Genomic DNA, 12,005 nt, shown 5'->3' with positions numbered 1-12,005 from the left:
GCGCCAGCAGCGACGCATCAGACAGTGGGGCAGTGTATTCGAGGTGGGCCACGGCAGCGAAGGCTTCAAGTTCCGCTGGCGGATAGGGGAGAGGCGAATTTTCATAGCTTTGTGTGCTATCTTCGCACGAGGAGAAACGTGTAGCAATTTAAAACAATAAAATTGTGTTTTATTGAAATCATTGCTTCCCATTCGAAAGGCTTACTTGTTGTGGCCTAATGTAACAACAGCGTGCTGTCTCCCGAAGTGAATAATTTCAAAACTCATACAGTGCAAATTATCTACCATTGTATTCTACTATAATGCTCTCCATTTCACTACTTCAATAACCACTCTATCTCAAGTCATTTTTTTTTTCAGCACAGATACACCATGAATATTGTAAATACAGCTAAGATTGCCGTTTTAGTAAAGAAAGAAAAATTATGATTTCATGCCCTGTTCCTGCTTTACTTCATTGGTGTCTTCTTTTTGCTGTCTTCCTTTATGTCCTTGCAAGCGCCTGACGAAAGTCTTTTCTTCATCCCGTCATTGCAGACACACAAAGAAAGCTTACAGTAGTAGGTATCGTCTTCGGCGTCCTCATAATGCTCTGTCTTGGAACGGCGGCCGTCATCTATCGAAAGTAAGTTTGACGCCTCTTTCAAATCTAACGCGTTTTTAGTTCCAGCGCGCTGTGAGTTTCTTTTCTTCTTGGCAATAAAAGAGAAAGCCAACCAGAATATTAGCTCGTAGTTATTTAAACGCCAAAAAAGGCGTCATTTTTATTCTTTCCATCCAGTCCTTCTTTTATGTTGTGTCGTCTTTTAACGCCACAGCGTTAAAGGCCCCGTTCACCGAAAATCCGGCATCGGCGGCCGTCCGATTGCTTTGGTGTTGTGAACAAAAAAAAAACTTACCGACGATTACGCTACTTCCTAATGCGAAATTTGAGCGCAGCAAATAAGCTCTTTCACCTTTTCGATAGATTGAGGCAAAGAAATCGAGCAAAAAATGTATGCGCTATCACAGATTTTTTTTTTTTAATTTTTCGCACGTATTCCTTTAACAAAGACTCCACTAACAGTTCTTGACAGTGATGAAGGAAGCTTTGTGGTCGGAGAAATAGACTGATATATGTTCGACTTGGTACACCAATGCTTGATTCTCAAAGACGAGATCTATACAAGTGCCTCGCGAGGTTGTCACAGCCGTGGGACGCGTTACGAGCGAGAGGAACGGGATACGAAGAGGCGTCCGTGTGCTGTGCGATGTCAGCGCACGTTAAAGATCCCCAGGTGGTCGAAATTACTCCGTAGCCCTCCACTACGACTCCTCTTTCTCTCTTTCCACTTTCACTCTCGCCTTCCTCCCTTCCCTTACGGCTTGGTTGCGGTGTCCACAGAAAACAAGTGAGACAGTTACTGCACCTTTCGCTTCCTATAAAAAATAAATCAGTTTTTCTACGCGGTCATACCCCGCCGGTGTGGTACAGTGGTAAGACGCCCGACTACTGTCCGGAATACCCGGGCTCGAACCCGACCTCGGCGGCTGCGTTTCGATGGAGGCGAAACGAAGAGGCGTCCGTGTGCTGTGCGATGTCAGCGCACGTTAAAGATCCCCAAGTGGTCGAAATTACTCCGTAGCCCTCCACTACGGCTCCTCTTTCTCTCTATACAACTCCCACCTTCCTCCCTTCCCTTACGGCGCGGTTCAGGTGTCCACAAACTCGTGTGACAGATACTGCGCCTTTCCCTTCCTGTGAACCAATTATTATTATTATCTACGCGGTCACGTTGTCTTGTCTCGCTAGCGGCGGCAGCGGCAACAGACAGTCGCTGCTAGCGCTTCCTCCGGCGACCCCTCCCCCCCCCCCCAAACCCCCTTCCTTTCCTTGTGTTCTCCGGCTGCTGCGCGCTTCCTGCGAGGCTTCGGTTGCCAAGCGCCGGCTCGAACTGGGGGGATGAAAGTGGGGAGGCGCTGGTTACGAGGCCGACGCCGACGCCGACGCGAAACCCAGGAACGAGCGCCAAAGAGCTGCGCTCTAAAATAATTAAAAATCACGAGCATGGCACTGGTAGGTGGTAGCCGAGCAACTGGAGGCAGGGTTACCTGATGTTACATCTGGCAGGGGCTGCCTACACGAGCCGCTCCTTCACATGAGAGGATGATATCAGGCTCAGGCTACTACAACCCTTCCATTCACGTCACCCGAAAGCCGCGCAGACGCGTTCATGCGTCTGGGTTAAAGCGGGACTTAATATGGGGACTGGTAGCCTACGCTACCACCTTATATTCTTAAACAAGAAGCTTAGGTGTCCCCCATAATTTTTTTTAAGCTTAAATAGCTTCGAGCATGAACCTACTAGCCACGCACTACTGGATTTCATCATATTCGCAGGTGGAGCGCGTTCTAATGATAAAACACTATGCTACAGAATCGTTATATGAAATAAAATTTTGAGGCAATGTGAGCAAAAAGCCAGGTAAGCAAAAGACGCGGCTAAAATCTAAAATAAGGACGATTCCGTATTATTTTTATATGAATAATAAAAGGTACATTACATTGTGTGTTTTTTTTTTCTACATTCGCATTTGAACAGCAGCAAACAGAGCGCGAGAACAATATTTTAAACATTTTCCAGCATCTCGGCTCACACTTGCGGCACCATTACCGAAACAGACTCTGTCTTCTTCGGTATAAAGTGAAAAGCGGCTTATCCTAGACATTGCCAAAAAGAGAACGTCTGTGGATTTATGTAGTTTACTTGCGCGATAGGACGCAGATAACGACGCCGGTATTTAACTTTTTTTCCCGGATTTTTGAGCTTATTAGCACTTCTCTCGGGGAAAGTAGCGCAATCGTCTTCAGAACGCTGTAATATTTCGACACAGCACAAATTCATTTTGTCCTTAGTGTCCCTTTATGTGCCTGGTAAATGGTAATAAAAAATACTACTTGCAAATAACTTAGGTCGCCGAGCTCTCGGCACATCGGGCGGGCCTGCACAATAGCTCTCCGTCCATGCAACATTTTCTTTTATTTTTACCTCCCTTTTCTTTCTTCCTATCGCTCACCTCTTTGATTCCCTCTACCACTTTCTCGCTATTTATTTCCACCGCCATAGTTCAGGTGCTTCAGATGTCAGATAGCAGATACCGGGGCTGCCAAACATTTTTTCTTTTCTTTTATATATACAATAAATAATCACTACAACAATAATAACTGAGAGATTAATGACTAAAAACACTGGCAAAGGTTTCAGCGCATAAATGACTGTTAAAAAGTGCGCCTACGAAGTGGTACGCGAGGTGATAATAGAGACATTTGGAGTAGCGCGTAACACCACTGCTACTTCTTGCTGCTTATCATAGCGTCACAGAAGGTCCCCAGTTGTTTGCAAGCCTCGCCGCGGTGATTAGTTGTTACGATGCTTGACTAGTATGCCGGATTACCCGGGTTCTATCCCAAACGCTGGCGGCTGAGTTTCAATGGAGACGAAGCCGTCCGTATGGTATGCGATGTCAGTGCACATTGGAGATCCCCAGGGGGTCAAAATTACTCCGGATCCCTCCATTAATACGGCACCTCTTTTTCTATTTCCGCCCCACCCTCCTCCCTACCATTAAGGCACGGTTCAGGTGTCCCCAAAACAAGCGTGACAGATGCTGCATCTTTTCTTTCCTGTGAACCAATTATTATTATTATTATTATTATTATTATTATTCACCTGCAACTGGCGGAACATGGCGCGCGCCAGCGAAAACCACTCGAATGCCGACAGCACGCGGTGCGCGGTAAAGGCCCCATTCTATGAGGTGCACAAGAGGCGCACGAAAGAGGTGCCTACGTACCCAATGCACTTTCTGAAAACGCTGTAAAAAGTACGCAGTTGCCATGGAGCGTCTTTTGCACGCACGCTACTGTGTCGATCGACTGTGCGCACATATCTACATACCGCAGCACCGATGTCAAAAAAAAAAAAAAAAGACCAAAGGAAACAAAAATCGCAGAGACGGCGCGAAAGGCTGTTCCGGAAGTCGCAAGGACTGCATCTTCTAATTGGTGCCCACTATCCAAAAACCGGCTAGCGTCTTTCGCCGCTGGCGCGAGCGCGCAGCGAGCCTCACGGAGATATCCGACATCTCCGCGCGCGCCCAACTTCGCGCCTGGCGCCTCACAGATGCGCAGACCGACTCCAGCATACGTTCATGCACGTAGGCGTGCCGCTCGTACGCCCCATGGAATGGGGCCTTAAAGGCCCACTGTCCACCCTCCGGTCGAAAATATTTTCTTTCCCGGTAACTGTAAGACTTAGCCCCCAGAACACAAGGCCGCAAAATGTTTTTGAAAAGAGTAACTAATAATGCAGTTACAGCCACCGGAATCACCCCATTCTGTCCTGTTTTTCTGCTTCCGTTCCCTCGCAAAGGTTTTTCACTGTCCTGCCCGATCGTCTAGCGTCAAAATCACCTAGACTGGCTCAAAGCCGGAGGGCTGTCTGCGTGACGTAGGCCGGAAGGGGCCGCCGTCCGGCGCATGTGAAGGGAGCGCTTCAGCACAATCTGTATGAGAGCGCTCAGCTGACTTTTTTTTTCTTCGGCTACGCGTGCAGTATTCTGTCTAAATTCAGGCATTAAAACACAGCAGAGAGTCATGTGTTTTCTACACGCATCGGTGTTTTACTCCTTTATTTGTCAAAGTTTGCAACTTCCGCTTCTTACTCTTGCTGTCCGGGTCAGACACCTTGTCATTCAAGCGTCGACAGAAATTTTTGAGGAGAATATTTGGGCTGCATCACAACACATATTTCAGCACTACCTCACTCGTGTGTCCCTGTTCACAGACGTCGAAGTCTGAAGGCTCCTCATCGCTGAGCAGTTGGAGTGTGACTTCTGTAGCCACTTAGCGCTGGTTTTGGACCTTTAGAAATTGTGCTCGCTGGGACAACTTTTCCACCACAACGTAATTGTGAGCCACAGCATTCACAGCTGGCGTTGCTGGGTAAACCAGGCCGGCCCTGTAAATTTCTTTGACAAGACTGTAGATGTGATTGTCAGGCGAAACTGCCACACTCTTGTCAATTGTCAAGAGCTCTTTGCATTTGTCGCATTTCAACCTCTTCAGAGCGATGTGCACCAAGTAACCAGCCACATACGCAATGACTGGAATGGCATCTTTCAGTTTTGACAGCGCCTGTTCGGTCGCAACTATGTTGAATTTTCCGCTTGAAACGGCTGCTTGCATTTGAAGCTCCCAATTATGATTTTTCTCGTTGTCGATTGCAGACACCGCGCTCATTTGTGGAAGTGTGCTCTGTAGTCGCAACTTGTTCTAACATTCATAGATTTGCCTTACAGACAAATGATATTGCGAACCAGCCAGTCGTCGGTAACATCCAAAGTGGTCTTCTAGAAGATTGGTCTGGAACTTCCCAAGAAGCACGAAGGACATTTTCAGCTCCTCACAGCAGTATCTTGCAATCTCAATAAATGCCTGAGTCGTCTGGATCAAAGCACCATGAGTTTTATCAGACAATTTACAGGCATCTGCCCTCCTTTCCTTCAATTCCTACAACCAGTCCAAGAAATCGCTCAAAAAGGAAAGCCTCGAGTCGAATGGAGAAGGGTAGACGGGTTTTTGACATTCATCCCTTAGTCACAGTCCTTTGAAAGGCGTTTTGACGTTGATCACATGAAAGGCGTTTTGACGTCGTGGATCACATGAACAACTAACTGCAGAGATCCGCGTGCTATACCATGACGCTACATCAAAAGGTCATGATATAATTTTCCAGTGGCTACCTGGACATTGCGGTATTGAGGGAAACCACCAGGCAGACCAAGTTGCCCGTTCTGCACACAACGACGGAATTTCGTGAACATTCCTATATCTAGAGTTGACGCAGCTTGTCGACTTCGTTCCTTAGCGGCGGAGCTAACGCTTTCAGCCTGGAACAAAGGAGAATTTTCCAATCGACGCCTCAGGGAACTAGACCCTGGGCTGCGCCTTCGTGTTCTCCCTAACAAAGGGCGGCGCGAAACAACACTGATGTGCCGTATGTGGCTCGGTGTTGCATTCACCAAAAAATACGCTCATATGATGAGAATGGCGGATAGCCCTAACTGTGAAAGATGCGGCTGCGAAGAGACCACACAGCATCTCCTTTGCGAGTGCCCTGCTTTTTCAAGCGAAAGATATGCGCTGCGTTCGGCTCTGGACCATCTTGACAGCCTTCCTTTCACAGAGGAGAAAATCATCGGCCCATGGCCACAGAAGGCGTCTAACGGCAAAGCCTTCAAAGCACTTATGTGTTTTATGAGAGACACAAACTTGATTGAGAAACTGTGACTGTGCTCCTTGCCGCCTTACCTTTCCTATCATTCTCTTCTATCTTTCTCCTTTAAACTCCTCATTCCCCTCCCCCAGTGCAGGGTAGCAAACCGGAAGCTTTCCTGGTTAACCTCTCTGCCTTCTCTCTCTTTCTCTTTCTCTCTCTTGACGTTGACACCTTTCCACCATTTTACTATTATACCTATGAAACTGTCGGTTTCGTCGTGGTGTTTTAGGTTGTGCTTGGCTCCAATCACTCATAGTGCGTTCGGTCAGGAATCACTGAATACCTGCAAAGCAAGTTTAACATTTTGCTTCTCAATGTCTGTTAGAGAATCAGCTTTACTGGACAGAGTGTAGCTGTACCGGAGTAACTGCTCACTCTCTAAATTATATGCGTCTTTGAAGGTCTTGACAAACGCATAATGCATGCGCTGCTCCCCCATTGTGCTTGGTTCAAACTCAGGGAACCAGAAACACTGATCGTTTTGTTTTAACCAGTTGTTGCGCACGCACTTCAGTAAGTGCACTGGGTCAATGACAAATAACAATGGCCGGTGGGGATCTGATTGGTGCGGAAACACGAAATCATTTGCCAGTGAATTTTTTGGTGCGGCTTGGGGTGTCTTTGTCAAACAATACGTAAAAGGCATCATCGCGCTTCGATTTACAGCGTTGTTGTCAGTTACAACGCAAATGACTTTGTAACCAATTTTTTTCCAAACCGCGAATGACGTCTCCCAAAACCTTGTGCAGAAATTCCCCATTAACCTTGTGCACGGATACAATGTGTGCTACCTCCTTAAACTTGCACATGAGGCTGTGCACCATAAATACAAATGCACTGTTAGCGGCTTCGGCATTGTTCAACGATATGCCAGCAATGTTGCTTCCTTTCCGAGGAGAATCGAGGAGGAAAGCGCGGCGCGGAGGAGACTATCGCTACTTTCAAATTATCAAGGGACTTTAACCCTTCCTTCACCCTCAGGCAGCGAGATGGACCAATGGACGTCGTTTTCGGCTAATACGTCACAGCTGCGGCTCGACGGGCCGGCGCAGAGAACGGGGAAGCTGGCTTTCCGAAGGAGAACATGAGATAGCGTTGATTTGTATTTTCGTTGCTTTGTGGCGCCCGTGCCACTGTAGCATTTGGCACAGACTATCTCCAGTATCTGATCGAAACACGTGGCTCCTTTGCTTAGAAGGCCCTTCCCTGGACAGTGGCCCTTTGCGCCTGCTGTGCTCACTGTGCGCTGTGCTAAGCCCTAATATTAATCCCAGCCGAATGTCAGTTGGAAGTAAGACATCAGAAAGGGCACAAACACTGTTCAACCATTCTCTTCTGGTAGAAGATGGTTCGGTCCTAAAACGACTCAGGGGAAATGCCGTACTGGCGGGGTTCGGAAATTTCGACCTGCTGGGACTGTTGCTACTGGTAGCAGCTTTATGAGAGCTGCATCAGCAGTTTTACGAAGCGCCATTCGTTTTTTTTATTGCTCATGTGACACTTCGTAGATTAAATTGGCGCCTTAGATCTGTTCCTTGCCTGAAGAGTGCAAATCCTAAATTTAGGTCCGATTTTGCAAGCGCCACATTCTGAAACAGGCTGTGGATGCGTGTATTCCAATAGTAGTTTAGAATGAGCCTGTAGCAGGCTCTTGAATTAGCTTGTTTCGCCATCGCGCTGCTTGCTCACAACTTCGACTTGCAGTACTTAAGGATGTAAGGCATTTTTTCTATGATGCTCTGGCGCTGTAAGACTGCCCAGTTCGGTACAAGAAAACATATTATACTATTCAATAATGTTCCTAAAAGTTTGGTAAGCTGTGCAAATACGCCTTGAGTACAACTCTTTTTAAAAACTTTGAAAGCTTACGTTGTTTTTTTTTTTCTTTTCTTTTTTTTTTTTTTGTTTGCAGGGTCCAAAACCGGAACTCGCCAAACGAGGAGCAATAAGTAGGTTTTTACTTTGTGATCACTTAGTGACGCGTCTTTATTCAAGTGCTGGCGCGCCTTTCCGTTCATGCTTCTTGCTCGTCGCCCAAGTTTAATGAAAGTGTCTCCGATATCTTTACTGAAGCTAGACGAAAACCGCTGGAGCCATGAACGCGGCATCGTCAGGTTAAAACACTGCCATGTAAGGGGTAGAGTTCTTCCCATGTCTCGGGCACCATGGTTACTAATCCTTCTGCGTGATAGTGTTGGCTTGATGATTCAACTTTAGGACATACCGCTGCGAGCCCAGCATTCTGTGCAGTTTTAATTAAAGGATCGCTTCCTTTTATCTTATTCTGGTTTCACGTAAGTTTCATTTCAAGTTGAACATTATTTAATAAGTCCTGCCTATAATTGGAAGTTATGCGGAACAGGATTAAGGGTGTTACAGCAGTGACTTGCATTATTATGCTCAGATGGAACACTACTCAGCGCTTATTCACAATTTTCTTGCTCCGGCAACGTTGAATGCATTAAAATATGCACCTTATGGAGAACTTTTTCCTGAAATACACAGGAAGTTAACGCTATATTAAATACCGTGAAGAAAGAATGCGTACAGGTTTCCGGGTATTTGATAATGTCGCGGGAGGGGCGATTTCCAGATGCAGCAGCACTGAAGGGAGACAGAACTGACGGAACGTAAATCAGGAGAGCAATCGAGCAATCACGTCTTGTCATTGCTGTGGGAGGGGGTGTCGTGTGTGCGGCTATTGTGATTCGTGGAGGCAACACCCGTAAATTAACAAGCGTTATCGGTGTGTTTTGAGATCGTTTCCTTTGTTTTCGGCTACTACCTGTTAACGGGTTTGCATCGGTGCAACGGCGTGGCATTGCGAGCCCACCGGCAGGATGCAGTTGCGCTTGCGGGTAGCGTCTCCAGAACAAATATCTAATTACTCTCTAACCTCAAATCTTCTCCACCTTGGTCGAGTCTTCTAAACTTTGCGACAACGTCATTACTCTCTTCGCAGACTTTACATATGTGGGGAACCACCTCAAAAATGGTGCATATTCACGGACTCAAAGACTCCATTGCAAATTTTGGAAACCTTTTAAGCCACACTGCCTGCCAATCTCTGGCACTAAACATTATGGAGCTCCTCACGTCTGCAGACGTGAGGAGCTCCATAAGCTGCAAGGCCATAGAATATTGTTTCAATGGATCCCTGCCCACTGCGGGCTCCACGGGAATGAGCAGGCCGATGCTGAAGCGAAAAGCGCACTCATCAATGGCCTTCAAGCAGCTGTACCTTTTTCAAGACCGCATACGACGTGCCTTCTTACGAGTTGTATGAAGAATGCAACAGCAGCTCACTGGGCCCAGCCGGACGCCCGACACATTTGTCTAAGAAGGCTCGATCGAACATTGAAATTTTATGTTTCGCGTGGCATTCCGCGTCATCAGGCATGCTTGCTACATAGACTTCGTTTAAACGTGGCTTTCACGCGCAAGTACTTACATGTAATTGGACTGATGGACTCGCTGGAACGTTCAACCTGTGGCATCCCAGAGACTGTAGAACATATATTATTGTTGTGCCCAGCGTATGCGTGCGAAAGAAGTGTGCTAGCCACTTCCTTGAAGCGTTCGGACAAGAGGTTTCTGTAGGAGTAACTGCTGTTGGGCGCTTGACAGGACAAGGGGAAAGGTTTCCAGGCAGTGCATGCTCTTTGTCGTTTTTTGTGCTCCAGCGGACTAGATTCGCGCTTGTAAAGTAAGCTACTGTGCCTGTAGATATGTATTTCATATGCCTTCTCCCACATCGTCACCCATCATGATCTTCTTTCATCTCTCCTTCCCCTTCCCCAGTGCAGAGTAGCAGGCCAGATTTGAGTTATTCCGGCCAACCTCTCTGCCTTTTCATTTCAATAAATCCACCTATCTTGGTAATTTTGCCAACCACTATCGTCCAGTTTGCTTGCCTAACGCCTAACGAATTTTCGTTTGATGTTCTTTTGTAATTGAATGCCTTTACACGTTTTGTGCAGGACAGCAGGACTGTGGCAGCGGTCTGGAAACTGAACTGCAGAATGTAGTAGCGATATGACCAAACCTTTTCAAGCACGACGGACAACGATTGTATATAAGCATGCACAGAAATATATAGGTGATCAGTTCAGTTCAGGCGTTCAGTCGTGTCCGACTCTTCGTGACCCTATGGACCATGTCACGCCACGCTATATAGGTGATACAACCCCCCTATTTGTTTTGGGGCAATTCAATTAAATGTCTTCTCCATATTCATAAATACTTAACAGCGTTTCAAAATACAAAAGCATGATGCATTACGATGACACCACAGCAAAGAACCCTAAAGCCAAACTGTAATCCAAAATGCGTAATGTACGTTAAGTAATTAAAAAACGCATACATATTCTCACGTTAGAGACAATTCTGAATCCGTAGAAGTCGGTACGATATTCCAGACATATGACTGCTTTTAACTACGGCCGCGCTGTAATTTTGTAATGCATGTGTTAGGAAAAGTGACTGCGTCGGCATGGCACTGCGAAGACTTTATTCTTTCTTTTTTTTGTTTCATTGAAAAGTGAAAAACTACCTTGTAGCTTCTTTGGGAACTATAGGGCTTGTGGGATTCAATACGCATATAGGTAAAACATTTACTGAGGCAGTGAGATGATTTCGCTGGGCAGAAACAACCCGGCTGGGGGAACGACTTAATCGTACCCTCGTTGGCAAGCTAGCGAAGTACGTCGGATCCAACCACACGAACTGGGACATTGTCCTTCCTCATGTCACTTACGAGTAAAACAATGCTACGCAATCCACCACAGGTTTCTTTCAGTTCTTTTTGATTGACTGCGGGCATCTATCCGCTCCCCTTGATAATGTCCTCCTCTACAACTCTGACGCATCTGAATGTACCATAGCGACTGAAGCTGCACAGCATGCCGAACAGTGCCGCCAGATTCTCCGGTCATCTCACGACCGGCTCTCAGTGGCGCCAAAAATATTGTCATGACATTGATAGGCTTGCACCGCTATTCGAGCTCTGGTCACTCGTGTGGCTATACATGGACTCTATACGGTAGCCCTGGCCTCTCTACAAAACTGATCTACGTATCATGGGCCCTACCGTGTCGTCGAGCTCACTTCACTAGTAAATTACATGATTGCGCTGCTTGCGCCACCGTCCCATTGTGCCGCCAGGATGGCCCCATTTCATTTGGGAGAAAGGGGGGGGGGGGGGGGGGCATTGTGAATAATAAGGCAGAACCCTCGCTGGGCGCTGAAACAGATGCAGTACATCGGATTGCTATTTCGGAAGGCGAGAGCCTCTCTTGTCTGAACTGGATCGCCCTGCTGCACTCGCTGACCTCGACGTCGTCAAATAAACGTTCTTCTACAGTTAAGGACACAATCTCATATGCACACAACGCAATATTCTCATAGCTGGGTCTCTGGAGGGGTGAGCGGTGTGTTGTGCTTGATGGTGGAGTTCTCTAAAGCGTTGGCATTAAAGAACACTTAATCGAACGGAAACATGACGATGGCCTTCAAAAAAAGCAGAATGGACTCAGTTCTACACAAAAGTCCCACAGAATCGCAGCCCAGACGCAAACGCATTCCTCTCTTTATCCCTCACGCTGATCACCCGAGTATACTATTTCCCTTCCTGTTTTGTGAAGGATGGCACGTATATTCGTTCATCCACGCGAAATAGGTATATTG

General features: G+C 46.8%; 1 protein-coding gene across 1 annotated transcript in view; it reads left to right on the top strand.

Moving 5' to 3' along the window:
• LOC146185476 (uncharacterized) overlaps nt 1-10,535 on the top strand; it is a 63,905-nt gene extending 53,370 nt beyond the window's left edge. Inside the window, exons 30-32 of the mRNA XM_084606433.1 lie at nt 538-625; nt 8,233-8,269; nt 10,301-10,535. Of these exons, the coding sequence (XP_084462559.1) occupies nt 538-625; nt 8,233-8,269 (125 nt within the window). The 3' untranslated portion in view covers nt 10,301-10,535. The remainder of the gene's footprint in view (nt 1-537; nt 626-8,232; nt 8,270-10,300) is intronic.
• Nucleotides 10,536-12,005: the final 1,470 nt, after the last annotated feature.

Source organism: Amblyomma maculatum, chromosome 6, assembly GCF_055883805.1.
Source record: "Amblyomma maculatum isolate TAMU_Amacu chromosome 6, ASM5588380v1, whole genome shotgun sequence".
Lineage (NCBI taxonomy): Eukaryota > Metazoa > Arthropoda > Arachnida > Ixodida > Ixodidae > Amblyomma > Amblyomma maculatum.
Note: the sequence above shows the minus strand (reverse complement) of the source record. Positions and strands in the feature narration are given on the sequence as shown.